The sequence below is a fragment of the Rattus rattus genome, chromosome 9 (genome assembly GCF_011064425.1).
Source record: "Rattus rattus isolate New Zealand chromosome 9, Rrattus_CSIRO_v1, whole genome shotgun sequence".
Classification (NCBI taxonomy): Eukaryota; Metazoa; Chordata; class Mammalia; order Rodentia; family Muridae; genus Rattus; species Rattus rattus.
The window spans coordinates 49,910,434-49,936,762 of NC_046162.1; the positions used below are offsets into that span (position 1 = coordinate 49,910,434).

At 44.6% G+C, this 26,329-nt stretch overlaps 1 protein-coding gene and 1 pseudogene across 2 annotated transcripts; one reads left to right on the forward strand and one right to left on the reverse strand.

Annotated features, from left to right (window-relative positions):
* Positions 1-10,176: 10,176 nt before the first annotated feature.
* On the forward strand, positions 10,177-11,064 carry LOC116908897 (annotated as a pseudogene). The gene has a single exon (XR_004389037.1). The product of XR_004389037.1 is annotated as a protein yippee-like 3 (transcript).
* Positions 11,065-11,186: 122 nt separating this feature from the next.
* Positions 11,187-12,058, reverse strand: LOC116909933 (60S ribosomal protein L7). The gene has a single exon (XM_032913702.1). The coding sequence runs from the start codon at positions 11,812-11,814 to the stop codon at positions 11,257-11,259; it is 558 nt and encodes a 185-aa protein (XP_032769593.1). The 5' UTR covers positions 11,815-12,058; the 3' UTR covers positions 11,187-11,256.
* Between the last annotated feature and the right edge of the window lie 14,271 nt (positions 12,059-26,329).

Genomic DNA, 26,329 nt, shown 5'->3' on the forward strand with positions numbered 1-26,329 from the left:
TCATTGTCCGGGGCCACCCGGCCTGCTTATGCCTTTCTTTGACTGAACTAAGTGTTTTCTGCTTCATGGGTCCTTGCTTCCTAGTACCATACGTGGGGGTTTCCACCGGCCAAGAATACTGAGACATCCTTGTAGCTCACTTCTGCACAAGAATGAGTGTCACTCCAATGTTAGTTAGAGATTTCAGAAAATTGGAACTTACTGTAGGTAAGAAGTTTTCGGGTAATCAAAACTTATGCCATTGGTTCTGATGTGATGTATGTTTATCGTTACCCTGACTACCAGCTTGTGTTGTGTGATTTTTCTGCTTATAAGCAAGTACTTTCTGCTTGATTAAATGAGACTTGATCAGAATACTGTCTTGTCTCCATTTCTCGCTCCTCTTGTCCCATCCATCCCACCCCCCTCTCTAGGGTCTCCGTCGATGTTCCCTCGGGCCGGGACACAGCATCATCATTTTATTATGAACGGTGGGCACCTGTGCGTGTGTGATCACAGGACAACCCCGTGGAGTTGGTTCTTTTCTTTCTACCTTTAGTTGGGCTCCAGGGATCAGACGCAGGCTGCCCTGCTTGCATAGGAAGCACCACACCCGCTGAACTATTTTGCTAGTTCCAGATTTTTCTTTTAAAATTTCCCCCTCTGTGCGAAATTTCTAGATTATGATTGCCTTGTTCCTTTTCAGAGACACTTTAAAAAAGCTCTCATTACATCCATAGGCATAGGCAATAAACAGAGGCATGACTAAGATTCTGAGCAGGGTAACTGGTGCTCTTGAAAAGAAACCCAAGACATCTATCATTTCTGAAAATGTCTAAGGGTTTGAGGTATCAAACAGGAATCTGCATGGAAAAACATGTTTAAGCAGACTGGCAGACATCTGGGTTTCTTTAGGAATTACTGATATCTGGTTATATATATAAAAAAAATTCAGTAGTTGGGGCTGGAGAGGTAGCTCATTGGTTAAAAGCACTTATTGCCCTTGCAGAAGACCAGGGTTTGGGTTCCAGCACCCACGTGGTGGCTCATAACTGTCTGTAACTCTCATTGCAGAGGATCCAGCGCCCTCTCCTGGCCTCCACAGACATTGCATGAATGTGCACCAACCTACAAGCCGATGAAAATACCCATACGCATAAAATACAAATAAACAAATCCCCTTTTAAAAACACAATAGCTGGCTGGCCTGTGGTGCACACCTTTAATTCCAGCACGTGGAAAGCAGAGGCAGGCGGATCTCTGAGTTCAAGGCCAGCCTGGTCTACAAAGCTAGTTTCAGGATAGACAGGGCCACACAGAGAAACCCTGTCTTAAAAACACAAAACAAACAAAAAATGTTCATTATCCATTTATGCCTTTACTTGCTTAAGAGTAATCAATACACAGTCAACATCCCAATACATAGCCAATACCCCAATGAGACTACTCCTCTGCTCAGGGTATTTAAATTAATCTTGTAAACCCAACCTATTTTTAGAGCAATTCTGTGAACAATGATTTCTCTTTGTTGTATATCTTAGCTATGTTGAGCTGAGTTCAAAAAGGAGTATCTCTTAGCCAGACACAGTAGCATACATCTAACTGTAACCTTAGCACCATGGTAGAACCATGCAATCAGGTCTAGCCTGAGCTACATGGTGAGACTCTGTGTCAAATGCCAAGTGACTAGTAAACAAAGCAAGATAGGTCATTCTACTTCTCAGAGGACCCTGGTCTCCCTGTGGGCACTGTCTCACTTCCTCTTGGCTTGTCCAATCAGCAACAGTGATTCATCTCCATTTGAGGATTAGTCATTCTTTATGTCCCCCTTGAAGATGCATCTAGCTTAGTTTTCTTCTACGAATTAAGATAAAGCATTTGGGGCTGGAGGGATGGCTCAGCGGTTAAGAGCACTGACTGCTCTTCCAGAGGTCCTGAGTTCAAATCCCAGCAACCACATGGTGGCTCACAACCATCTGTAATGGGATCTGATGCCCTCTTCTGGTGTGTCTGAAGACAGCTACAGTGTACTCACATACATAAAATAAATAAACCTTTAAAAAAGATAAAGCATTTGGTTCTACATGTTTCTTGAGAAGAATATTACCCATTTATAGTCTAGATTCTAAAAATTGGATTATTTTCAGAGAAAATTTAAGCTTACAGAAAAACTAAGTAGACAGTAGGAATCTGTTGTTTCTTTTTTAAAGTTATTTACTCTTTCATATATTATATCCCAACCTTAGTTTTCCCTCCTCCTCTCCTCCCAGTTCCTCCCCACATCTCCCCTCTTCCCCCCTACCCTGTTTCCCTTGAGAAAAGGGCAGGCCTCCCAGGGATGTCTACTAGACATGGCATAGCAAGTTGTGATAAGACTAAGCTCCCTCCACCCCCATGATGAGGCAAAAACTACTGGTTCCAATCAGAGTTGCCAGGGCTGAGTCCACTGAGCGGCTACCAAGTTGCTTGGCAACCACTCCAGGTCTTGACTAGCAGATCTCATCCTTTATGGGTTCAAAGGGAAATTCCTTCTACTGTCGTCTGAAATAGTTTCTGAGACATTTTTAGTTTGTCACTGTCAAGTCTTCTGGTTTTCTATGCTGTCCTATTTCAAAAGACTGGCTGTCTGCGACTCCATGGCTGTCAGAGGTTCGTTGCTCCGCCTGACTGCCTTTACGGTTGGGCCATGGGTCTACTGTGTAATCAGCTCAAGTTGGAAAGCAACAGCCTGACCCTTGGTTTCTAAGCCACGATCTTGTCAAGTAGTTCTTACAAACAGAGACCTTAAGTCAGCAGACTTTAAAGCTAAGTTTTCAGTATAGATTCCATACGTCCTCCTCCTCATTGTTGAATTTAAAATATACGTGGATCTTCTGAATTCAACCCAGATCTCCTGTGGATGTATAGTTTTCCGGATGAAGAGTCCTTCATTTTCAGCGCATTCTTCAAAACGGATAGCCAAAGATTAACTGTTTGATCAATACATTTTCTTATGTCCACCAAGTAAAATATGAAATATATAAGTGCATGTATATTTATACATACACATCTATATATATTTGTATCAAAAAATAAGCTAACGTAAATTAAAAATTGTGTGCAGTGGGTTTGGTCCCCAGCTCCAAAAAAATAAATAAATAAAATAAAATAAAAGGAAAGAAAGGAAAAACTCGTGTGCAGATTTCTTAAGGATGTGTACTTAGAACTATAATGGCGGAGTTGCTAGGATCTCAGCAGGTTCACCCTTATGAGAAAATAGCAAATGACTTCCCTCAGTGGCCCGCCATGACCTCTGCTCCCATTCCTTCCTCTAGGTTCCTGCCTTGAGTTCCTGCCATGGCTTCTCTGGAACACAAAACCCTTCCCTCCCCACATTGCTTTAGGTCACAGCTCCAGAGTTCCAAGCCATTGCTCCCTGGCAGCTGTTTGCCCATTCTCACCGGACCTCAGTTACCCTTTGTCCGACCAACATTCAGCCGACCACTCAAAGGAACGTCTCCACGGATTGCGCTGGAGAACTGCTCTCTCTCTAGTGTTCATTGCCCCTTGACTTCTGCCTCAGTTTCCCTAACTCTGAATCTGTTCTTTCCATATACCAAAACCCAGTTGGGAGAGTCCTTTCTGTTTTCTTCAAGGCAGCTGCATTGAGGAAGAAAGCCTGGCATGCAGTGGGTCCTCAACACCTTCTGTGCATTTGATACAATCTGTCCTAGACTCAGAAAGGACCCGAGGGCAGAGAAGACATGAATGTATAATGAAATAGGAATGAATAGCAGGATCTTGTGTATGGTGTGTCTCTGTATGTCTGTGTGTCTGTGTGTGTTTGTCTGTGTGCGTGTGTGTCTGTGTGTCTGTGTGTGTCTGTCTGTGTGCATGTGTGTCTCTGTGTGTGTCTGTGTGTCTCTGTGTGTGTGTCTGTGTGTGTCTCTGTGTGTGTGTCTGTCTGTGTGCGTGTGTGTCTCTGTGTGTGTCTGTGAGCATGTGTGTCTATGTGTCTGTGTGTGTGTCTGTGTGTGTGTCTGTGTGTGTGTCTGTGTGTGTGTGTGCCTCTGTGTGTCTGTGTGTCTCTCTGTGTGTGTCTGTATGTGTATCTGTGTGTGTGTCCATGTGTCTGTTTGTGTGTTTGTGTGTTTGTGTGTCTGTGTCTCTGTGTGTGTCTGTGTATGTGTGTCTGTGTGTGTGTGTGTGTCTGTGTGTATGTGTGTGTGGTATCCTGGTCATGTAATAGAAATGCCACTTAATTTTTATTAACGAATTCAGTAAGATGAAGAAAACATGAAACTTAACAATGCTGAATAACAAACTATATTTAAGTATCATAAAAATAATTTAACATTAAATACCTAAGAAGTCACATTAAAAACATGTGATATTACACACACACACACACACACACACACACACACACACACACACACACACACTGAACTTGGAATTAGAAATTCTGAGTTCCAGTTGCCCTCCTTTAGGCCTATGCAGCTTGCAGCTCGTCTGAGCCACAGTTTCTTTGTTGCATGGGGAAAGTACACCCTTCGGACCTCCCAGGAGAGGCAGGGCCTCCTTTCACACAGAGGGAAATTACCACCCTGTATGTGTTACTCTTTGTCTACTGCAGAGCCCTGGACAGGACCCTTAATTGAAGTCACACATTTGGGGGCTTCCTGAAGCTAACATCTTTAAGGATGCAACTCATAAAGAGGTGAGAGGAATGGGTATGAGAGCCACCATTGACAAAATCTCAGAAGCAGAAGCAGGTTTCCCAGGGTTTCATTATGTGGTCCAGGTTGGACTTGAACTCTCCATTCCCCTGCCTCAATGTCCCAAAAGGGATCATAGATGTATACCACTCTGCCAGGATCAAGCTCACTTTTGACCCTTGAAGAGTTTACCCTCCCATCCAACAGGCAGTAGCTGGCTAACTGACACTTTGAGGAAATTGGAGCAGGCTGCAGTGGCGTGATTAGGGGCATGTTGTGAGAGCACTGAGGATGCTGGCTAAGAAGGGATAAGTGAGGTGGCTGGAGGGGATGACAGAAGCAGAATGGTTTATCACCAGTGTTCTTTGGCTGCGATGGGGGAGGGTGGTAATCATAAGCACAGTGTCCGCTAACTATAAAAGTTTACACACAACTGAAGGGAGTGCCCGACTCTCTCCCACAATCCCTCAAAATGTGCTGTGTCCTCACACCCCATCTCTCAGGATTTCAAATCATTTATAAGACAAATTTAGACTTAGAAGACAGCAGCCACCTGCTGCGCCTTGACTTCTCTGCTTCTGTGCTGAGGCTGAGGCTCGCCCAAGCTCCTGCCTTCTTGCCCCTCACACCAGAGAGCAGGTTCAGTCCTTGGATGCCTGCTCTCTCCTCTCTTAAGATCTTCTCCATGCAGATGATTCTCTGGTCTCCCTTTCAGTGCCTGACTTCCCTCAAAAGTCTGTGACCCCCAGCACCTTGAACTTGCTATGAAATAGGGACCAACCCTGAATTTGTGATCCTCCTGCCTCTACCACCCAAGCTCTAGGATTACAGGTGTGTGCATCACCCTGTCCAGTAATATTTTAATATATAACCATCCATGTCTAGGAAGCTAAACATGGGCTTATACTAACATCTCAAACTAATCCACAAACACTATTCCTCTTAATTCATTTGGCCTCCTGGTGAGTTTTTTTTTTTTCCGGAGCTGGGGACCGAACCCAGGGCCTTGCGCTTGCTGGGCAAGCGTTCTAACCACTGAGCCAAATCCCCAACCCCTCCTGGTTAGTTTTAATCATGTCTTTTATGTACAGCACAAGAGCTAACACAAAGTCATTTCCTAGCAGTAGGTACCATAAGTTGAGTTACGCTCACTGTCATATATGTCTGCTCCTGGATGCCATGATTCTCTTTACATATGTACGAATCCATGTCCATATGTCTATTTACACAGAAAATATTTAAATTGTTTTATAAACGGACTGTTTGCTTTACGTTTATTACTTTTAAGATTTTATTTATTTTATGAATATGAGTACACTGTAGCTGTCTTCAGACACACCAGAAGAGGGCATTGTATCCCATTAAGATGGTTGAGAGCCACCATGTGGTTGCTGGGAATTGAACTCAGGACCTCTGGAAGAGCAGTCAGTGCTCTTAACCACTGAGCCATCTCTCCAGCCCCATTTATTACTTTTTTTGACTTAAGAGATCACCTCACTATATAGCCCTGGCTAGACAGGAACTCTGTATGTAGACCAGGCTGGCCATGACTTCAGAGATTCACCTGCCTCTTCTGCCCACAAGGGCCAGGACTAAAGGTGTGTACCACTACACCTAGCTGTTGGCTTTGCTTTACATCGTAGTTTTATACATACTCAGGAAGGCTGCATATTTAACCTCACAGTGACTAGTAATCATAATATCTTGATCAACTCAAATGATAGCTCCTTATTTTAGCAATGCTAAGATTATTTTGTGTTATAGTTCTCCTGGGTTTTCTCTACCGCTCAGCCTGAAAACCCAATCTTAACTTCCTTCTATCCCTTTCCTGTTAAACATATTTTTAGTGCCAGAGGCTTATTCAGTTTTCCAACCCTTCCCCTGCTTTCTCTTTTGATGCTTACACAACTCCCACATTACTTTCTCCAAACCCATAATATTCTTTCCATCATGCTTCTGCAGTGTGTGTGTGTGTGTGTGTGTGTGTGTGTGTGTGTGCATGTGTGCGCATGTGTGCATGTGCATGTGGGCATGTGTGTGCATGCGTGTCTGTGTGTGCATACATACGTATGTATCAGTCTGTACACTCAGCCCCTTGGACAGAATGTCTCTTTGTTGACTGGAATTTGTCTTCTGTGGCTTCCGCAGAGGCAGGAGTTGTCTTGATCAGTAGAGTCCCTGTGGGAAGTATGAGGATCTTATGCTTTTGATCCCCGGCATTCACATACGAATCCAGATGTAGTCATCTGCAGCCCAGCACTGTGGGGCAGAGACAAGTGGACCTGAACTTCATAGCCAGCTAGCCTAGCTCAGCCAATGGACTTCAAGTTCAGTGGGACATCCTGTCTCAAAAACACTAAAGTCAACCTCAGGCCTCCATAGTCATGTACATGTATGCATACCCACACTAACAGGTAACATACCACACACAAACAGGTAATATAACCCTCCAAACACACACACACACACACACACACACACACACACACACACACACACACACACACACACACACACACACACACACAGCTAATTGAACAGTGTTCCTCTAGTTCTTTTAAATTTTGTATTACGTTTTAACTTATCTTGTGTTCACATGCATGTGTAGGAGATTGTGAGGGTAGATGGGTAGATACATGCATGCCACAGAGTGCGTGTGAAGGCTGGAGAGCAGGTTGAAGGAATCTGTTCTCTCTGTCCATCATGTGGGTCCTGGGAATTGAACTCACGGCCTTGGGCATGGAGGCAAGAGTCTTCACCTGTCGAGTCATCTTCCCAGCCCACTTTTAGTTCTTCTTTTTGGTATGTGTATGTATGTGTGCTCTGTGTGTGATTATGCCCTCACGTGTGCAGGTGAGCACATACATGCATGCATGCATGCAGAGGCCAAAGACCAGCATGGGGATCCTGCTCTATCACTCCATGGTCTATCACTGAACCTGGAGCTGGGCTGGGCAGGCAGCAAGCCCATCTCTGTCTCTGTTTCCCACAGTGCTGAGGTACAGGCTCTTGTCCTGCCAGGCCCAGTTATATACGTATATAATACACACATAGAGACAGGGACTTACTGTGTAGCTCTGGTCAGTCCAGAACTTGCTCTACAGATCAGGCTGGTCATGAACTCATAGAGACCCACCCACCTCTGCCTCCCAAGTGCCAGGACTAAAGGCCTGCACCACCACCTTTAGTTCTTCTTCCCCTTAAGAAAAGATGTATTTATTTTTACTTTGTTTATATTTTTGCAAGTTATGTCTGTGCACCATGACATGGTCCTTGGAGACCAGAAGAGGGCATCAGATCCCTTGGAACTGGAGTTACAGATGGCTGTTAGCTACCATGTGGGTGCTAGAAACACAGCCTGGGTCCCCTACAAGAGCAGCAAGTGCTTCTAAGTACTGAGCCAGCTCCCCAGGCCCCTTCTTTTGTTCTGTGATTAATATGGTTGTAACCCTTACTCTAGGAGGGCACTGTGGCCAGATATAAAATCCTAGGCTTACTACTTTTTCCTTCTTTCCTAGCATATCTTTTAGTGTTAATTGCATCTGGCACGGGCAAAGATGTGCCTGAGTGATTCAATTAATGTAGCTGCTTCCGGGGCTCCACCTCCATCTTTAAAGTGTGGTGAATACTGACTTGTACCTCTCTACTTAACCTGTCTGATCCGTGTGCCTTTCACACTGGATCTTAGCCAGAAGGCCAAGAAGCAAACTGTGTTGTGCCTTTTCAAAATGTAGATCTCGGCGTCTTTTTAAAGAAAACTTCACTTGAGTTTTATTTTATAATTATTTTCCTATACCCTGGTACATTTCTCTCCATAGACTTTGATTATCTGCATTAAATTCTTTGGAATGGTTTAATTGCTCTCTTGACTTACCAGCTTCTCTCTGCTTCATCATCCATCACTCTGTAATGTTGTCTTTGTTAGCCTTTTAGGCTTGTGTTTCTGAATTCCACCAGTTCTGTCTTAACTCCTACAACTCCCTTGGCTTTCTTTGGTTCTTGGCAGCAGTTGCCTTCCTATATTTTGGTTGTGAGCCTTGTCTTTTTTTTTTTTTTTAAGATTTCTTTATTTTATTTATAAGTACCCTGTAGCTATCTTCAGACGCACCAGAAGAGGAGGCATCATGTGGTTGCTGGGAATTGAACTCAGGACCTCTGGAAGAGCAGTCAGTGCTCTTAACCTCTGAGCTACCTCTCCAGCCCGAGCCTTGTCTTTTACAGTTGAGCCACCGTGGCAGCCCAGCATTCGCTTTCTTGGGCCCGTTTTTCAATTCACATGAACCTTTGGCTATGTTTCCATTTCTGGTGAACACTTCTGTGGAAATGCTGAGTGCTACTCCTCACATATAAAGTATGTGCCCTAGCTAGGCGGTGATGGAACACCTCCCAGCACTTGGGAGGCAGAGGTAGGCAGATCTCTGAGACGATCACCTGGTCTACAGATCGAGTTCCAGGACAGCCAGGGCCACACAGAGAAAAACCAAATAAACTAAATTAAAAGTTTATACTCTCTATGTGAAGTCCGTGTTAGTTCTTATTAAAAGTCATACTTGAATGAGTTAGAACCTTTTTATCAACCATTTGCAGGAACTTCCTGTGGATACCGGGTTATGGAAGGACAAGACTTGCTTGCCCGTCATGTGTAGTCAAGGACTCCTTTCTCTATTTCTGGCAAGACAAGCGTTCTTCAGATACAATGCTTTCACATAGTCATGCCTTCTCAGTCTCCCCAAATCTTTTAGTTTCAAGGGGTCTTGGTTTGTTCCTTTTCCTTGCCTCTTCTTCGGGGCCATGCCTATATGATCGTACATATTGCTTTCCTCCCGTGTTCTCTCCTTGTAGCGTTCTGGTTTCAGGCATCCTTTCTCTATGGTGGGTTGTTCTGTATATGCTGTGAGCTGAGGGTCCAATACTACTTTGCAGGTGGAGGGTCCGTTTTCTTAGCATCATTCACCGATGAGCCTCCTTTTCTCCCTCCATAATGTTAGCCTCTTTTCTGGAAGTTAGCTAACTGCAAATGTGTCCTTCTGGACTCTCTAGTCTGTTTTCAACAGCAGCAGAACCGTTTTACCTTTACCTGTACCAGGAAAGAATCAACCATTCAATTTCCTCACACTTACACCAAAGCTTACTCTTTCTTTCGTTTCTTCTTCTTCTTCTTCTTTTTTTAAGATTTACTTATCTATTTATTTAAGTACACTATAGCTGTCTCCAGACACAACAGAAGAGGGCATCAGATCTCATTACAGATGACTGTGAGCCACCATGCGGTTGCTGGGAATTGAACTCAGGACCTCTGGAAGAGCAGTCGATGCTCTTAACCACTGAACTATCTCTCTAGTCCTCTTCTTTTCTTGTTAGCTATAGATATCCCAGGCTGGGCGTGGTGATGGACCCTTCCAATCTCAACACCTGGGAGGCTGAGGCAGCACAATCTCACATTCCAGGTCCGCATAGGCCACGGGGTGAAAACCTGTCTTAGAAAACCAAAACTGGTAAACAAGTCAAGGCGGCTGCGAACCGGGCCGGGGGGGGGCACGGCGCCCATCAGGAGCGCCACCCACTCCCAGGCCAGGCCACCCCGCGGACCGGGCCCTCCACGCGCCCAGGCGAGGCACTGGGCTCCCTCTGCTCCCCGTGGGCCGCTCCCCGCGTGGGGCCACTGCCCTTGGCCCCCTGCCATGGTGCGGATTTCAAAGCCCAAGACGTTTCAGGCCTACTTGGATGATTGTCACCGGAGGTACAGCTGTGCCCACTGCCGTGCTCACCTGGCCAACCACGACGACCTCATCTCCAAGGGTGAATGTGGGTTGTGGGCCAGCAAAAGAGCGGGTGCTGCTGACAGGTCTTCATGCTGTCGCTGACATCCACTGCGAGAACTGCAAGACCACTCTGGGCTGGAAATATGAGCAAGCCTTTGAGAGCAGCCAGAAATACAAGGAGGGGAAGTACATCATTGAACTCAATCACATGATCAAAGACAACGGCTGGGACTGACCTAGCTCCTGACGCATGTGGCTTCAGCCTGGCCTGGCCGCCAGGGGGAGCCACTGGTTTCGCTCCTCCTGAAGGGAGCTCTGGACCCTCAGGGCCCCCACAGGGGAAGGATCCAGCTCCTGTACATATATTTTATTGCATGCACTGTGACCTTGGGGGGAGACAAGGAGGGGGATTGTAACCCCCGGCACCTCCCTGCGATCTGGCTGGCTTGGATCTCATTTTTTTTAACCCCTTCCTGTCTTGCCTGTCCCATAGATATGGCCTGTGTGCTGCTCTCATGGCCCCGGTGCACCATCTTTCTGTGAATCCCTCCCTCTGGATCCCTCTTACCCGCAGCGTGTCTGTTCTCGTTCTGTAGCGTTTGTAAATAATAAAACAATGGAATGGAGACAGAAAAAAAGAAAGAAAGAAAACCAAAACTGAAATTATGGGCGTCTTAGTTTGTATGACTTGGAATTTCATTGCTGTTTGATAACGAATCCTTTCATGGTGTGTTATATGCATATTGACTTTTTTTTTTTTTGCCAAGCTGTGACTGTTTATTAACCGACCAGATTATAAAAATACCACGGGCAATACCTTAGTTCATCCGTCTAATAAGCCTGTTTATCTGGTCTTCCCTGTTGCCAGCGTCTCCACCTTCTACAAAGTGAGTTGTCTTTTTCTTCATTCCACCTCGTGGGGAAGACAGTTTGAAGGGCCATAGGAAGTTATTTGCTTCCTTAAAGCGTTTTCCAACTGTATAGATCTCATGAATTAGATCCTCCATGCAGATGATGCCAAATTTACCAAGAGATCGAGCAATCAAGGCGTTATCTGTCAAGGCGATGCGCTTTTTATTGATTTTGCCATAGCCTCGTTTGTAGATGAGCTCGTTTACTGACTTCAGGTTGGGGTACCCCCATGCAATGTAGGGCTCCACGATCCTCAGCATGTTCACTGAAGCCTTGTTGAGCTTCACAAAGGTGCCATTGAAGATCTGCCGGAGACGGAGCAGCTGCAGCACCTTGCGCACCTTTGGGCTCACCCCATTGATACCTCGGATTCTGATGACGAAGGCCAATTTTGGTTCTGCAGGCACATAGAAGTTGCCAGCTTTCCTCGCCATCCTAGCCATGCGAATCTCAGTCCGGTACATCTGTCTGTACTCCTTGTGATAGTGCTTTGCCTTCTCATAGATGAGCTTCCTCCTTGCCTTTCGCAGTGTCTTCAGGGCAAACTTCTTCCTCAGGCACTTGACCTTCTACTCTGCGAAATTCCTTCGCTTTTTCTTAAGGGTTTCTGGCACGGCAGGAACCTTTTTCTTCTTAAGGGTTCCTGGCGCAGCGGCAACCTTCTTTTTCTTCTCTGGTACAGCCTCCATGGTTCCAGCCGGAAAAAGAGAGGACATATTGACTATTTTTACATCTTCCTTAAGAAAGAAAAAACACCAATTCATACTCTGCCCATTTTAAAATTGGGTTATTTTGTTTCTGAGTGTGAGTTTTTGGGTTCTTCCTGTCCTCTGGACACTTCCTCCTAATGAGATAAATGACTTGCATTTCTCTTTACCCCACTGGGTACACATGTAAATAAAGCATCTTTAAAAGAGTGCTATTTGTCCCATATTAACACAAGAAGCTCATCACTTTTCTTGGTCAGCGTGGTGGGTAGAAAGTGTGAAAACATAAATAGTAGAAAGGGCTGGAACAGGAGTTCTCAACCTGTGGGCTGCAACCCACTGTGGGGTCAAATGACTCTTTCACAGGGGTCACCTAACACCATCAGAAAATGCAAATATTTACATTCTGATTCATAACAATAGCGAAATTACAGTTACGAAGTAGCAACAAAAAAGTAATTTTATGATTGGGGTCACCATAACATGAGAAACTGTATTAAAGGGTTGCAGCATTAGGAAGGTCGAGAATCACTAATCTAGAATTTCCCCACACTTACAAGCTAACAAGTCAGTTTATAACAGTTCAGAGAGGCAAGCTTCTTCTTCTTCCCTTCTTTTGAGCCAGATCTCATGATTCAGAAACAAAAGACTTGATTACTCACACAAAATTTCTCCAAGGGAAAAATGTATCCGTTGGAGTTACATTACTATAACAGCATACCCCAGATAATTAACTTAAAAAGAGAAAAGGTTTATTTTGTCTCTTGGGTTCAGAGATTTCAGTCCCTGGTGGGTTCAGAGGTTTCAGTCCATGGTGGGTTCAGTGCTTTGGGCCCTGCAGTGAGGGAGAAAATCAAATGAGCCTAATTAACAAGGCTGCTCACCTCCTGCAGGCTGCAGAGAGGAACTGCACCAGCAAACCAGCGGCCTCACTTCTGTCCATGAGGCCTCATGTCCTAAGAGTCACTGACTCCCAGTAACAACCCAGCTTTCAGTGCTCAGTCTTGGGGAAACATTTCATCCTCAAACCATGACACCTCTGCTCCCCAAATAATTCATTTCCCATGGCATAATGCACAATACATTTAGCCCATCTCCGAGAGTTCTTTTTTTTTTTCTTTTTTTCGGAGCTGGGGACCAAACCTAGGGCCTTGCGCTTGCTAGGCAAGTGCTCTACCGCTGAGCTAAATCCCCAACCCCTCCGAGAGTTCTTAAAGTTTCAAAATTTCCAATTTCATTTAAAAGTCCAAATATGAGAGAGAGAGATTGAGAGAGAGATTGAGAGAGAGAGATTGAGAGAGAGATTGATATATATCTATATCTATATATCTATATCTATATCTATCTATCTATCTATCTATCTATCTATATATATATATATATATATATATATATATATATAGAGAGAGAGAGAGAGAGAGAGAGAGAGAGAGAGAGACTTCCAAGATACAATTATATGGAGAAACATTTATGTTCTGGAAGGGGAAAATAGACAGACATAAAAACACAGACAAAAAGCAAGGCTGAACCCCCTCAGTGCTTCTTGTCTGGTGTCTGGGATAGCATGATAGAAGCTCCAAGCAATAGGGCAGATGGGGCAGAAGAGATGGTTCAGCAGTTATAAGCACTTATTGCTCTTGCAGAGGACCCAGGTTCAAGTCCCATTACTCACCTGGGGGCTCACAACTGTCTATAACTGTAATCCCAGGGTATCTGACACCCTTTCTAGCCTCTGCAGGCTCTGCATGCACTCATACATTTGCTACATAGCCCCATGGCCATTTTTCTGTTACATATCTTTCCCTGCATCTAAACTTGAGGAGAGTAAGAATGACTGCTTAGACCCTCGTATGGCTCCTGGAATGGTTAAAAAATAGTCCTTGATTTAAATAACTGTGAAAGGGTCACACGTGTGGATTGTTACCAGTGAACTGTCTAGGGCCTAGCTACATTGTTACCAGTGAACTGTCTAGGGCCTAGCTACATTGTTACCAGTGAACTGTCTAGGGCCTAGCTACATTACATTGTTACCAGTGAACTGTCTACATGACCTAGCTACATTGTTAGCAGTGAACTGTCTAGGGCCTAGCTACATTACTACCAGTGAATTGTCTACATGACTTAGCTACATTGTCACCAGTGAACTGCCTACATGACCTAGCTATAGTGCTACCAGTGAACTGTCTACATGACCTAACTACATTGTTACCATGAACTGTCTACATGACCTAGCTACATTGTTACCATGAACTGTCTAGGGCCTAGCTACATTACTACCAGTGAACTGTCTACATGACCTAGCTACATTACTACCAGTGAACTGTCTACATTACCTAGCTACATTTTGACCTCACCTTGATGTTTGAGAACAGGATGCTCAAAGGCCAGGAGTTCCTCTTTAGATGACTTATTCAACACTGGGTAGCTCTAAAGTGGCTGTCAGAAGAGTCAGCAGATAACCTCTAGATTCATCACATTCTAATTTCTGTCCTAAGTAACATAGTCATCGGCAGATAGGACAGGAAGTGCTGGACCTTCAAGGAAGCAAAGGACAGGGGTGCTCAAGTTCCTGGAATCTTCGCTTCTCCAGGGAAGGTCATGACACTCTTCCCCTAGCATCACCCTCCCCCTGCCATCCTTGTCCTGTTGTCCTGTTTTGACAATGTGGTCTGGGAGGAAGGTTCCTAGCTCTGTTCAGTAGTCACCTTATGAACTGCTGCCTGTGTTCAGGTTTCCTTTTGCAGTGTGACTTTGCAAACCTCAACAGAGAAAGGACCCTACCCTGAGGATCCCTTCCTCACTAGAAGTGCTAGCAATCTGAGTAGCCAATAACCCCCCAATTGTCAAACTATACACTTAAAACCTTTTTAATGACAAAAGAAAAAAGAAAAACAAAACAAAACAAAACAAAAAACCTTTTTAATGACAAAATGTCAATTTGGAAACGGTCAAGTGGAAGCTTTCAGCATTGGCCTCTGCTCCTACAAAAAAGAATGGCAAATGCATTGGAGCTGTGTGGCCGAAGGGGAACATGGGAAGAGGAGACAGACACTGGGCCTCTGCAGGACACTGATGCCTCGGATGGGAGCATGGGCAATTCAGTAAACCACACTGGCAACCAAGGCCTGCAGGAAGCTGCCTGCGTCATAGGGAAGGGCTGGGTAGGTGAGTCCCAGAAGATTCTGTCTCACAGGTGACACTAGCCAGAGGACAGTCCGACAGTTGTCATGGGGTTAAAGTCAGTTAGGGGAGCTACCTGGATCCTGCAGTCTTGCCTCAGAGAAGAAACTCACATTGCCTTCTGATACATGTTCACCATCAGAGCGCCTGTCAGAATTCACTTCCCTAGAGGAAAGACACCCCTTATACACACCTTCCCTGGGGCCACCATCACACCAGTGTCCGGGGTGCCCCTGCCACATAGACTCAGTGCAACACGAATCCAGCATCTCACATCTGGACTGTAGCAGGGGGACATTTCATTCTAGCAGAGATATGGCCACCTGGAAGATCTGAGTAACAAAGGACCGGGGCTCTGGGGCTTGAGACCGGTCCTGCGTTTGCCACTACGTCTATTTCAGATGTCAGCTACTCCTTGACTCTTGTCACTTCTAGGCCTGAGGACACACATTTCTCATTCCCTGTGCTGCTAGGGCCACCATTATCAGAGGTCTAGTGGCACCTAAGGGAATAGAAAGAGTAGATAAGTCTCTAAGCAGACACACTTACACACATACCTCATACATACACAACACATACATACATACATACACAACACATACATACATACATACATACATACATACACAATATAGATAAATACAATACACACGCATGGTCTCTCTCTCTCTCTCTCTCTCTCTCTCTCTCTCTCTCTCACACACACACACACACACACACACACTCAGATCCACCCCTGTTGGCTTGAATTCATGGCTGCATAGAACATACAAAATTAGGTTATGCGCTTCTCTGTGTTTCAGATGTGGAAGAGCGACAAGCATGGTATCCAGGTACTGCTCCAGCACCATGCCTGCCTGCTGCCGCGGTCCCCATCTTGATGATCATGGACTCATCCTCTGAAACTTCCCCAGATGTGCCACTGGCTGTGTGCTCCCTGGAGCAGTTGTCAGTATTGGACTTCATTTCTTTATGTGTTTATGCTGCGTCAGCCCCACTGGAACTGAAAGCACAGATGGGGTCTGCTCTGCTCATACGTCATTGAGAACATGAAGAATGGGTTCATTTATCTGTTGCTATGGAACACATTACCCCCTAAACCTTCAGGATTAAAATAGCAAGCATTTCCTACTTCACCATTTCCCTGGATCAGGAATTCTGGAAGGCTGAGCTGCATGGGACGTGACTCAGAGTTGTATTGTGTGGGGGTGTGAAGTGTTATGTGCTGTTCGCGTGTCCACCGAGGCCTGAAATCCGACATTGGATGGCTTCCTTAGCTGCTCTCCATCTTATTTACTGAGGCAGAGTCTCTCGCTGAACCAAGCTCACTAATTTGGCCCTCTCCCTGTATCTACACTTTGTGTACTGGGGCTATCTATAGTTTCCGGACTTGCCTAGCTTTTATATGGGTGCTGGGGATTTGAACCCAGGCTTGCACAGTACTGTTCTCCCTCTCCCGTGACTCAGGGTTTTAGAGATTGTACTCAGTGTTGGTCAGAGCTTGCTCATCTGAAGGCTCAGCCTACATCAACTGCAGATCTCTGTCTCCTAAAGCTATGACCAGAGGCCTGGGTTCCTTGCTACTGAGTTTCTCCATAGGGCTGCTGCCCATATAGTGGTTGGAAAGTGATGAGACAGCGGTGGGGGAAGAAGTGATAGATATTAATGTGACAACCACAGGAGTCCCACCCTCTCTATTTGCACACCATCTTCCCACTGACATTTTCTTATCAAAATACAAGTCATGAGCCAGACTGCAGTGACACGCCTGTAATTCTGGCACCCAAAGGCTGAGGCAGCTAGAACCAGTCTGGACAAATAAATATACTCAAAATAAAGTAATAAAAGACACTGCAGATGCCCTGCTCAGATTAGTGGGCTGTTTTGTTTGCTTTATACGGAATCTCTCTATGTAGATACTTAGTTTGAGAGCATTTGAAATAAATAAAATGATCAATGATATTTGAGTTAGACTATGTAATGGCTATTCCTGGTTGTCAACTTGACTGTATCTGGAATGAACTACAATCCAGCAGTGGAGGGCAGACCTGTGATCCAGATCTTGAGGCTGGAAGACACAAGCTTTTGACCTGGATCTTGGCATGGAGATCTTGAGGCGCAGTGGCTATGAAAAGCTTAGGCCAAGGCAAGGTAACATTTGCCTTTAATCCCAGGAGACTGAGGCAAGGAGATCTCCAAGTTCAAAGTCAGCCTGGGACAAAACAAGTCTCAGATCCAGGGGTGGTGGTACACATCTTTAATCTGGGACTCACCTACTGCTGGAGGCCTACCGAAGGACACTGGAAGGAGGAAGATTCTGCTCTTCTTTGCCTGCTTGCACTTACTTGCCAGCACATCTGTTGGAATCTACTTCTACAGAAGAGCAGCTGAAACAACTAGCCTCGTGGGACTGAGCAACTACTAGGTCCTTGGACTTCCCATCCACAGCTGACCAGTGTTGGGAGTTGGACTACAGACTCTCAGTCATATTAACAAATTCCCTTACTACATAGAGACTACCCGTAAGTTCTGTGACTCCAGAGAACCCTGACTAATACAGACTATATATTTTTGCATCTGTTTGTTTTTAGTTTGATGAGCTAGGAGCTCACTCTGTAGCCCTAAATTTAAGGAAACCGTCCTGACTTAGCCTCCCAAGTGCTAGTATTACGGGTGCAAATCACTATGCCCGACTGGAGTAAACCTTCATATGATCCATTAGTGTGGTGAATGATGTGTTGGGAGAACATGTGACTACAACAGTAGTCACATGATTGTGACGTTAATGGCAGCCGACCCTACTCCTTTTTGTGCCAAGCACTTCACAGCTATTAACTCTTTTAATCATTAGAGCAACCCGTAGAGCAGGTATCGTTTAATAGATAAGGGGACTGAGCCGCCTAGACACTCAGATGTGGCAAGCAGTGAAGTGGATCTGGGGTACTGTGGTTGACACCAATTCTGAGTGGGAGGTTCCAAAAATCTATTCAGATCCTGCGCTCCCATATAAAATCTAGGAGCACCTTGATCCAAGGCTGGGGTGGACGGAGACAGCAGATCCAGAGCCTATATTATCCGGGCAGGGGAATAAGACTCACGTCAGTACTCACACCAGGACTCACATCAGGCGGCTCCTGTAACTCCAGCTCTAGAGGATCTGTTGTCGCCAGCCTCTGTGGGCACAATCACATGTGTGTGTGTGTACACGCACACATACACAAGATAAGTAAAAAAAAAATTAAACTATGCAAAGCAGGGAGCAATTGAAAAACATCTATCTACCTCTGTCACCCACATGCACATGCATGGATAAGCACCCCTGCACATACATGATACCTACCACCCCCTCAGAACAAAAATGAATCAAAAGAAAACAAAATATAGTTGGCTGAGGAAAATATATTGGATATAAAAATACTCATAAATATATGTTGTAGATTTTAAGTTGCTTCCAGTATTAGCTTATCTTTTTTCTTAGTTTTTGATAATAGGAGTATATTGTTGTGATGAAGATTGGCTAAGTGTTTCTGGGGCAAGAGAAAAGAAATTTACAAACATGACATTTGTTACAGTAAAAAGAAATTAGGTTATGCATCCATATGTTTGCACAAGAATGCCAAAATTTGAAGTGTAGTGCTGCTTACAGGAGTACTTAAGGGTAAGTCCAACAGAACGTGCCACCATCCTGACAGAAAGGCAGCTGTGAACAAGTGACACAGCATAGTATGCCTGATGACTGGAAGACTCTAGTCAGAACTTCAACCCTCCCCCAATAGAGACACAGTTTTCATACAATTTATTTCGAATTTCCAGCAATGGTGTGCATATCAGTAAGATTAACCTAAGACTTTTATACAAAGGGAACAGCATTGGAATGGCTAACGCAATTGACAAGAACAAAGTGATAAAAGGTAGGTCCGTCTACTCATTTTTGAGACTTGCATACGTATAGTGTGCAGAATTAAGACGAAGGAGAAGGGGTTGGGGATTTAGCTCAGTGATAGAGTGCTTGCCTAGCAAGCGCAAGGCCCTGGGTTCGGTCCTCAGCTCCGAAAAAAAAAAAAAAAGACTAAGGAGGAAAGAATACAAAGATAAGTGGAACGCGGTGTAAGAGCAACACAGCTATGCCACCGCCTTCTCAAGACAGTCATAACTTTTATTTCATTTTAGTGTATGACGTTTCACCTGTGTATGTCTGCGCAGCACATGCATGCAATGCCTATGGAGGCCAGAAGAGGGCACCAGATCCCCTGGAACTGGAATTACAGATGGCTGTGAGCCAACATCCGGGTCCTGAGACTCAAACCCAGGTCCTCCCTCTTCAAGAGCAACCAGTGATCTTAACTTCTGAGCCATCTTTCTAAAAAATTGGTATCTATGGATTCTGAAAAAGAAACTTGCCTCACACCTTGTATAAAATTACCTTAGAATGCATACTAGTCTAATGTCTAAAGTATGAATCTGCTGGGTAGCATTCAGGAAATGGAAAGATTGCCAGTATGGAGAGATAGTCAGGCTGTGCGGTGGTGATGCACACCTTGAATTCCAGCATTTGAGAGGCAGAGGCAGGCCGAACTCTGAAAGTCTGAGGCCAGCCTGGTCTACATAGTTTCAGGAAAGCCAGGGCTACACAGTGAAATCCTGTCTTGAAAAACAAAAACCAAACAACAACAAAAGAGTCAAAGAATTCTCAGACTTAAAGTATGATCTATACAAAAATAAATAAACTGCAGAAAATTAGAAACGTCAGCTGCATGAGGGGAAAGGGAAACTCACTTGTCTCCTGGGGCTCTTTGTATTGAAGCCACTTTCACCCCAACTGATGTGAGCTTTTTTTTTTTTTTTTTTTCAAAATTAGACAAAGAAAGACAATTGAAGCACAAAAATAGGAGGAAACAGAAGTTAATACCAGGAAATAAAGCAATAAGAATGCACACAATGAAGCATTTTTAAACTAAAAAAGTACACTAATCTTTAAATCTGTTTATTTTAAAACATTTGCTTCTATTTGTAAAACTCCAAGCGAATTTTTGTTAAAAAGTTTGTTTGTACATAATTTTTTTTTTTTTGGTCTTTTTTTCTTTCTTAATCACAGTAATTCTGTTGCTGGGAATAAAAAAGGAGGTTGGAAAATACTCATAACTTAGTATTAACTCTTTTTTGCTTTTTAGACATTTGAGATTATTACGTTGTTTTCTTTAAACCCGTAAAGAGAAAAATATAAACCACCTGGTGCAGAGAAACAGCACCAAACCCCACGCTGACACGGTCAGCTCCACCTGAGTCAGTGCCGATTGTTTAAAGAGAGCGCCCTCTCGAGGTCATTTCCGGAACAACAGCATATGACATTTGCGATGAAACAGAATGAGGGTCCTGTGACTTGGAATTCTTGCCATAGGTGAATGGCCGCCATGTTGCAGAACTGCACCAGCACTCTCAGAGTTCCCGCCCCAGATTTATGTAGAATGCTGCCTTGGCGGAGGGTACAGACGGACTGAGTGGAGAATTGTTCAAAGTCATCTCAAAGTAATCTAATCAAGATTACCAAACTTTTCTTGAGCCTAATATAAAAGAACGAAAGATCTAGAAAAAATGTAGAAGTTCCATAGAGTCCAGCAATCCCATTTCTGGGTTTATTTTGTATTGAATTAAATAGGACCTCAAAGGGCTGTTTAAGCACCCACGTTCATTCACCACAGCCGCAAGGTGGGAACAAGTCAGATGTCCATCACCAGGTGAAAAGAACAGAGGGGCCCACCTCTCCCTCAGGCTAGAGCAGAGGTAATGTGGAAAGCCATGACTCTCAACCTCTGGGTTGGGACAGAGGCAAACCCCGCTGGTGGCTGGCAGGATTGCCCCCATGGCACAGGCTGCTTTGAACACGCCACAGATGCCTTGGGGGAAGCTACACTAAGACTACAAGTGTTTGCTGCTGAAACTGCCTCCCCCATCCACAAAGCACTTTTCTAGCCATCCTGTCTGCATAGCTCGCTCTGGCCTTTCAGCCACCATGAGCCTTTGTGGTCTGTAGCAGCCATTTTGATCCAGGCCTGAGAGAAAGCACTTCCTCAAGCACACCCTGAAGGAAGGACTGCAGCTTTGTTCCTGCTTTTCTGGATATCTTTTTGTCTAGTCAGCAAGAAGTCCCTCTCTTGTGCCTTTCTCTAGCATTGCAACATTAGGTCAATGAAAAGTCTCTCTTAGTCTTTGCCTAATCATGATTTTTCATTTTTGTCTTTATTATTTTTTTAGATTATTATATAGTTACAACATTTCTATCTTCCCTTTACTCCCTCCAAAACCTCCCCTCCACCCCTACTTGATCTCTTGAAACTTCATAGGTTCTTTTCTATTAATTGTTATTACATGTGTATATTGTATGTATGGTATATATTTCTAAAAATAACCTGTTCTACCTATATAGTTACATGTCTATTTTCAGGGTTGATCACTTGCTATTGGATAACCAATTAATTAGTATGCTCTTCCCTGAAGAAAAGTATTTATCTGCTCTTAGCATTTCTATGTTGACTGTAGATCTTTGGGTAAGTGTAGCCCTTACCACTCATTGAGAAGAAATATACATATGCAATAAACAGAGCACTACATAATACACAACCAATCAAAACGCAGAGTCAAGGAACCCGTCCCATTGGATACATTCACACACACACACTCCCACACCTAAGGCTCAGAGAACATCATGGAAGAGGGGCCTGAAGGATTAAGAACCAGAGGATCAGGGAGTTTGCTGTGAGGTTGTGTTCCCTGCAAATGTCAGTATCGACACCCATGAAGTGTCAGTGCTTAAACATGAGCAAGGACATCGATGGACTTGCCAAAGAGGACAGGGGAAAGCCCATGAAGCTTGAGCCCTACACAGAGTTTTCTTTTTAAGTAAAAAGGGCTGAGCTGCTAGCACAAAGACAAACATAAATAAAAACCCAAATGTCGGTAGCAGTGAGAAGAGAGATGGAGCATCTCATAGTGAAAGGTTGGGGCTTAGAGATGACAGGGACATAAAGGAAAGAGGCAACAAGGAACAACAGAAGAAGACAGACAGACAGACAAGGAAGAAGAAATGTAGACATGTGTGAAGAGAAAAAGATAAGAAACTGTGAGTGCTAGCCACTGGAAAATGTCTAGGAAGCAGCCAAGCATCGTTTGCTGTATTAGTCAGGGTTCTCTAGAGGAACAGAACTTATAGAATAAACACACACATATTCATACATACATACATACATACACACACATATATATATACACACACGTGTGTGTGTGTGTGTGTGTGTGTGTGTGTGTGTATGCATGCTGTGGTCCAGCTAATCCAACAATGGCTGTTTACCAACTGAAGGTCTAAGGATCCAGTATTTGTTCAGTCTACAAGGTTGAATGTCTCAGCCGGTCTTCAGTGTGTCAAAATCACAAAGAAACAACTCAGATGGCAGTGAAAGGGACTTGCCAGCAAGAGCAAGCAAACAGAGAGCAAGCTTCCTTCTCTCATGACCTTCATACAGGCTGCCACCAGAACGTGCCGCCCAGATTAAAGGTGGAGTTTTTTAAAAATATTTATTCATTTATTTTACGCACAGATACACTGCTGCTGTCTTCAGACACCAGAAGGCGGCTTTGGATCCCATTACAGATGGTAGTGAGCCACCACGTGGTTGCTGAGAATTGAACTCAGGACCTCTGGAAGAACAGTCAGTGCTCTTAACCTCTGAGCCATCTCTCCAGCCCCTAACGGTGGATTTTTCTGTTGCTGTGGGTTTTTTGTTTGTTTGTTTGGTTGGTTGGTTGGTTGGTTGGTTGGTTGGTTGGTTGGTTTTGGGTTTGTTTTTTTTTTCTGCTTCCTCAAGGTGCTGTCAGGTAAGATCTCAGTCAGCAGATAAGGCTGTGATTGGGCAGGGGAAGGAGAGGCAGAGCTGAGAGAGAGAGGGAGACAAGATGGAACCAGAAGGAGAGGAAGACGGAGCTGACCCACGTGGTCTGGAGAGGCTGCAGGCAGCCAGGGACCTCATAGATGGGCCATAAGCAGTGTAGGGCACATTGCCCAATCGAAGTGTACAATTTGTATTTATATCAATTGAGTTGTGTGTTCTTTGCAGGGCATTTTGGGGTTGGAGATTTACCGTTGTAAATCTGGCTGGTACATTACACGTCTCTAGTGTTATCATTTTACGGGAGTGGTAGCTGGCTTTCTGAAGTCTAGCCTAGGGGGCAGATGGCCTGCGGAGATCGGAGTGGCGTGGTGGCAAGCTAGCCTCCGGAACCGTGGGGGTGAGCGAGACCGCGCTTGCTTAGCCGGTTTAGCGTGGATCTTTTTTTTTTTTTTTTTTTAAACTACACGCTACATCTTCCCACCTCAGAATATTTAATCAAGAAAAAAAATCCCTCGCAGGTGTACCTAACAAGTGGGTTTTAGTTAATTCCAGATGTAGTCAACCTGACAACCAAGAATCGCCATCTCCGTGGACCAAGGATCCTAATGCCCCAGGTCTGGCAACAAGACTATGGCTACTGTAAAGACCCAAGGACACAGCACCCCAGACTTGGAAGGCAACATGCTGGCTGGAATCGGAACTGAAAATCTCAATGTCCACGTCTCACCCAGGGCTGCAATGCTAGCAAGAACCACTTTTGCATTTGACTGCAGCTGACCAAGGGTTGCTTAGAGTGATGGCTTTCAGTAGCTGTTAGGTGCCAAGCCATGAGTAACTGGAGCCTAGAACAGTAAATGTCTAATCTCAGTACTTTGAATTGTAAGCCTCTAGCTTCTAATGCCCAGGATTCAAAGTCTCTAGTTTTTGGGATTTGGTGCTCTATGCCTCTGTCTGCACTCAAGGGCCCAGCGCTACCAACACTGAATGAACCCACTTTTTGCCAACACCAGGTTTCCAGCCAAGCAGAACAAAGAATCCCGTCCTTGCCAGGTGATGGTGGCCCATGTCTTTAATTCTAGTACTGGGAAAGCATAGGCAGGAGGATCTCTGTGAGTTCGAGGCCAGCCTGGTCTATAGAGTGAGTTCCAGGGCAGCCAGGGCTACTCAGAGAAACCTTGTCTCTAAAAAACAAAATCCAACCAACCAAATAAACCCCATCCTAGTCACTGGTAATAAACACAGAGAATGGATTATCGTTCCGAATCTATAGAAGGAAACCCTCTCACATTTGTCTACATGAATGAACATCAAAGAAACTCCGCAAAGACACTCCGCTAAGTGAAATAAGTCAGTCACAAAAAGAACAGGAAATGGAGACTAGAATTATGGTTCTCAGGTCTAGGAGAGAGGAAGTCACTGCTTCATACACTTACTGCAAACAAGGCGAGTATAGTCAACGTCGCTGAGCTGTGCTGTTGAGCTGACCATCACTGCAAATATCTCCCCAGCCTAGGGTTGCGAGTTCACATCTCCTCTGGTCTGATGTAATCCCACGTGCCCATCTTCATGGCTGTTGCCCTTATGACCTTTCAGAGTCATATCCCAGAAGTCTTTGCTCAGCTCAATGGCATGAACGTTTTAGGTCATCTCATAGTTTAGCAATGTTTAGCAATCTCATAGTTTTAGGTCTTGATTTTAAGTGTTGAACTTGTTTTGAGGAGTTTTTTATTTGCCTTTTTTTGGGAGGGGGAGCGGGATTGTGCACATGAACATTTGTGTGTGTGTGTGTGTGTGTGTGTGTGTGTGTGCACGTGCAGTTGCATACACAAGTTGTGCACACGTGTGGAGAGGCAGAGGTTCTCACCAAGTGTCTTCTGTAATCCCTCCCCTCCTTACTTTTTTTTTTTTTTTTTTTGGTTCTTTTTTTCGGAGCTGGGGACGGAACCAAGGGCCTTGCGCTTCCTAGGCAAGCGCTCTACCGCTGAGCTAAATCCCCAACCTCCCCTCCTTACTTTTTGAGCTATCGTCTCTCACTGAACCTGGATTTTACTAATCGACCATCTTCCTGGGTCACCTTTCTGTTCCTCATGTCATCTCCAGTTCTCGGCCATTACAAATACTGGCGGGATAGACAGATGACTCCAGATGTCCCTTCAGAGTAAGGATTGTTTCTTTCATGTCTATACTGAGGAATAGTATTGGTATAACATACAATAATTTTATTTTAGATTTTCCTTTTAATTTATTCTTTGACAGTTTCAGATGTGTATAATACATTGCTCCCCTCTCACCCCACTCCCATCCCACAAACCTCTGCCTTCCACCCAACAACTCCCTCTCTGCATTCTATTTTTCGTTTGGCTCTGTTGTGTGACTCGCTAAGTTTAACTAGGGCTGCCAGTGTGGGTGTGGGTGTGGGGCTACCCCTGATACATTGAAAAGTGCCTTTTTCTTTTACACCAGTACTTTATTAAAAAATGTATTTCTTTATTTAATGTATGTGTGTTCTGCTGCATGTACACCCGCATGCCAGAAGAGGGCATCAGACCCCCTTATAGATAGCCATAAGTGGTTGCTGGGAACTGAGTTCAGGACAGCTGGGAAAGCAGTCAGTGCTCTTAACCACTGAGCTATCTCACCAGTCCTGAGTACTTATTATTTTTAATTAAACTTTGTGTGTTGATTGTAATTGTGGGTGCACATGTCACAGCATTCAAGCGGAGGTCAGAGGACAACTTTGTATAGTTGGTTCTCTCCGTCCACCTTTGCATGGGTTCTTAGGGGTAAACTGAGGTTGCTGGACCTCAGTGAGCACCTTTATCCACTGACCCATCTCACTGGCGCGCACATGCACACACACTCACACACACACATATTCACACACACACTTACACGCACACACACACTCACACACACACAGAGATACACATGCACAGATATACACCCACACAGAGACATACACACATACACACAGAGATACACAGATAGACACACACACTTGCACACACTCACACGCACACTCACACAGACACACTCACACACACACTCACACGCACACGCACTCACACACACTCACACACTCACACACACACATATACACACATATACAGAGAGAGAGATACACACATACACAGATACACACACACACTCTCACACACACAGATACACACACACACACAAGCACACACACAGATACACAGAGAGAGAGA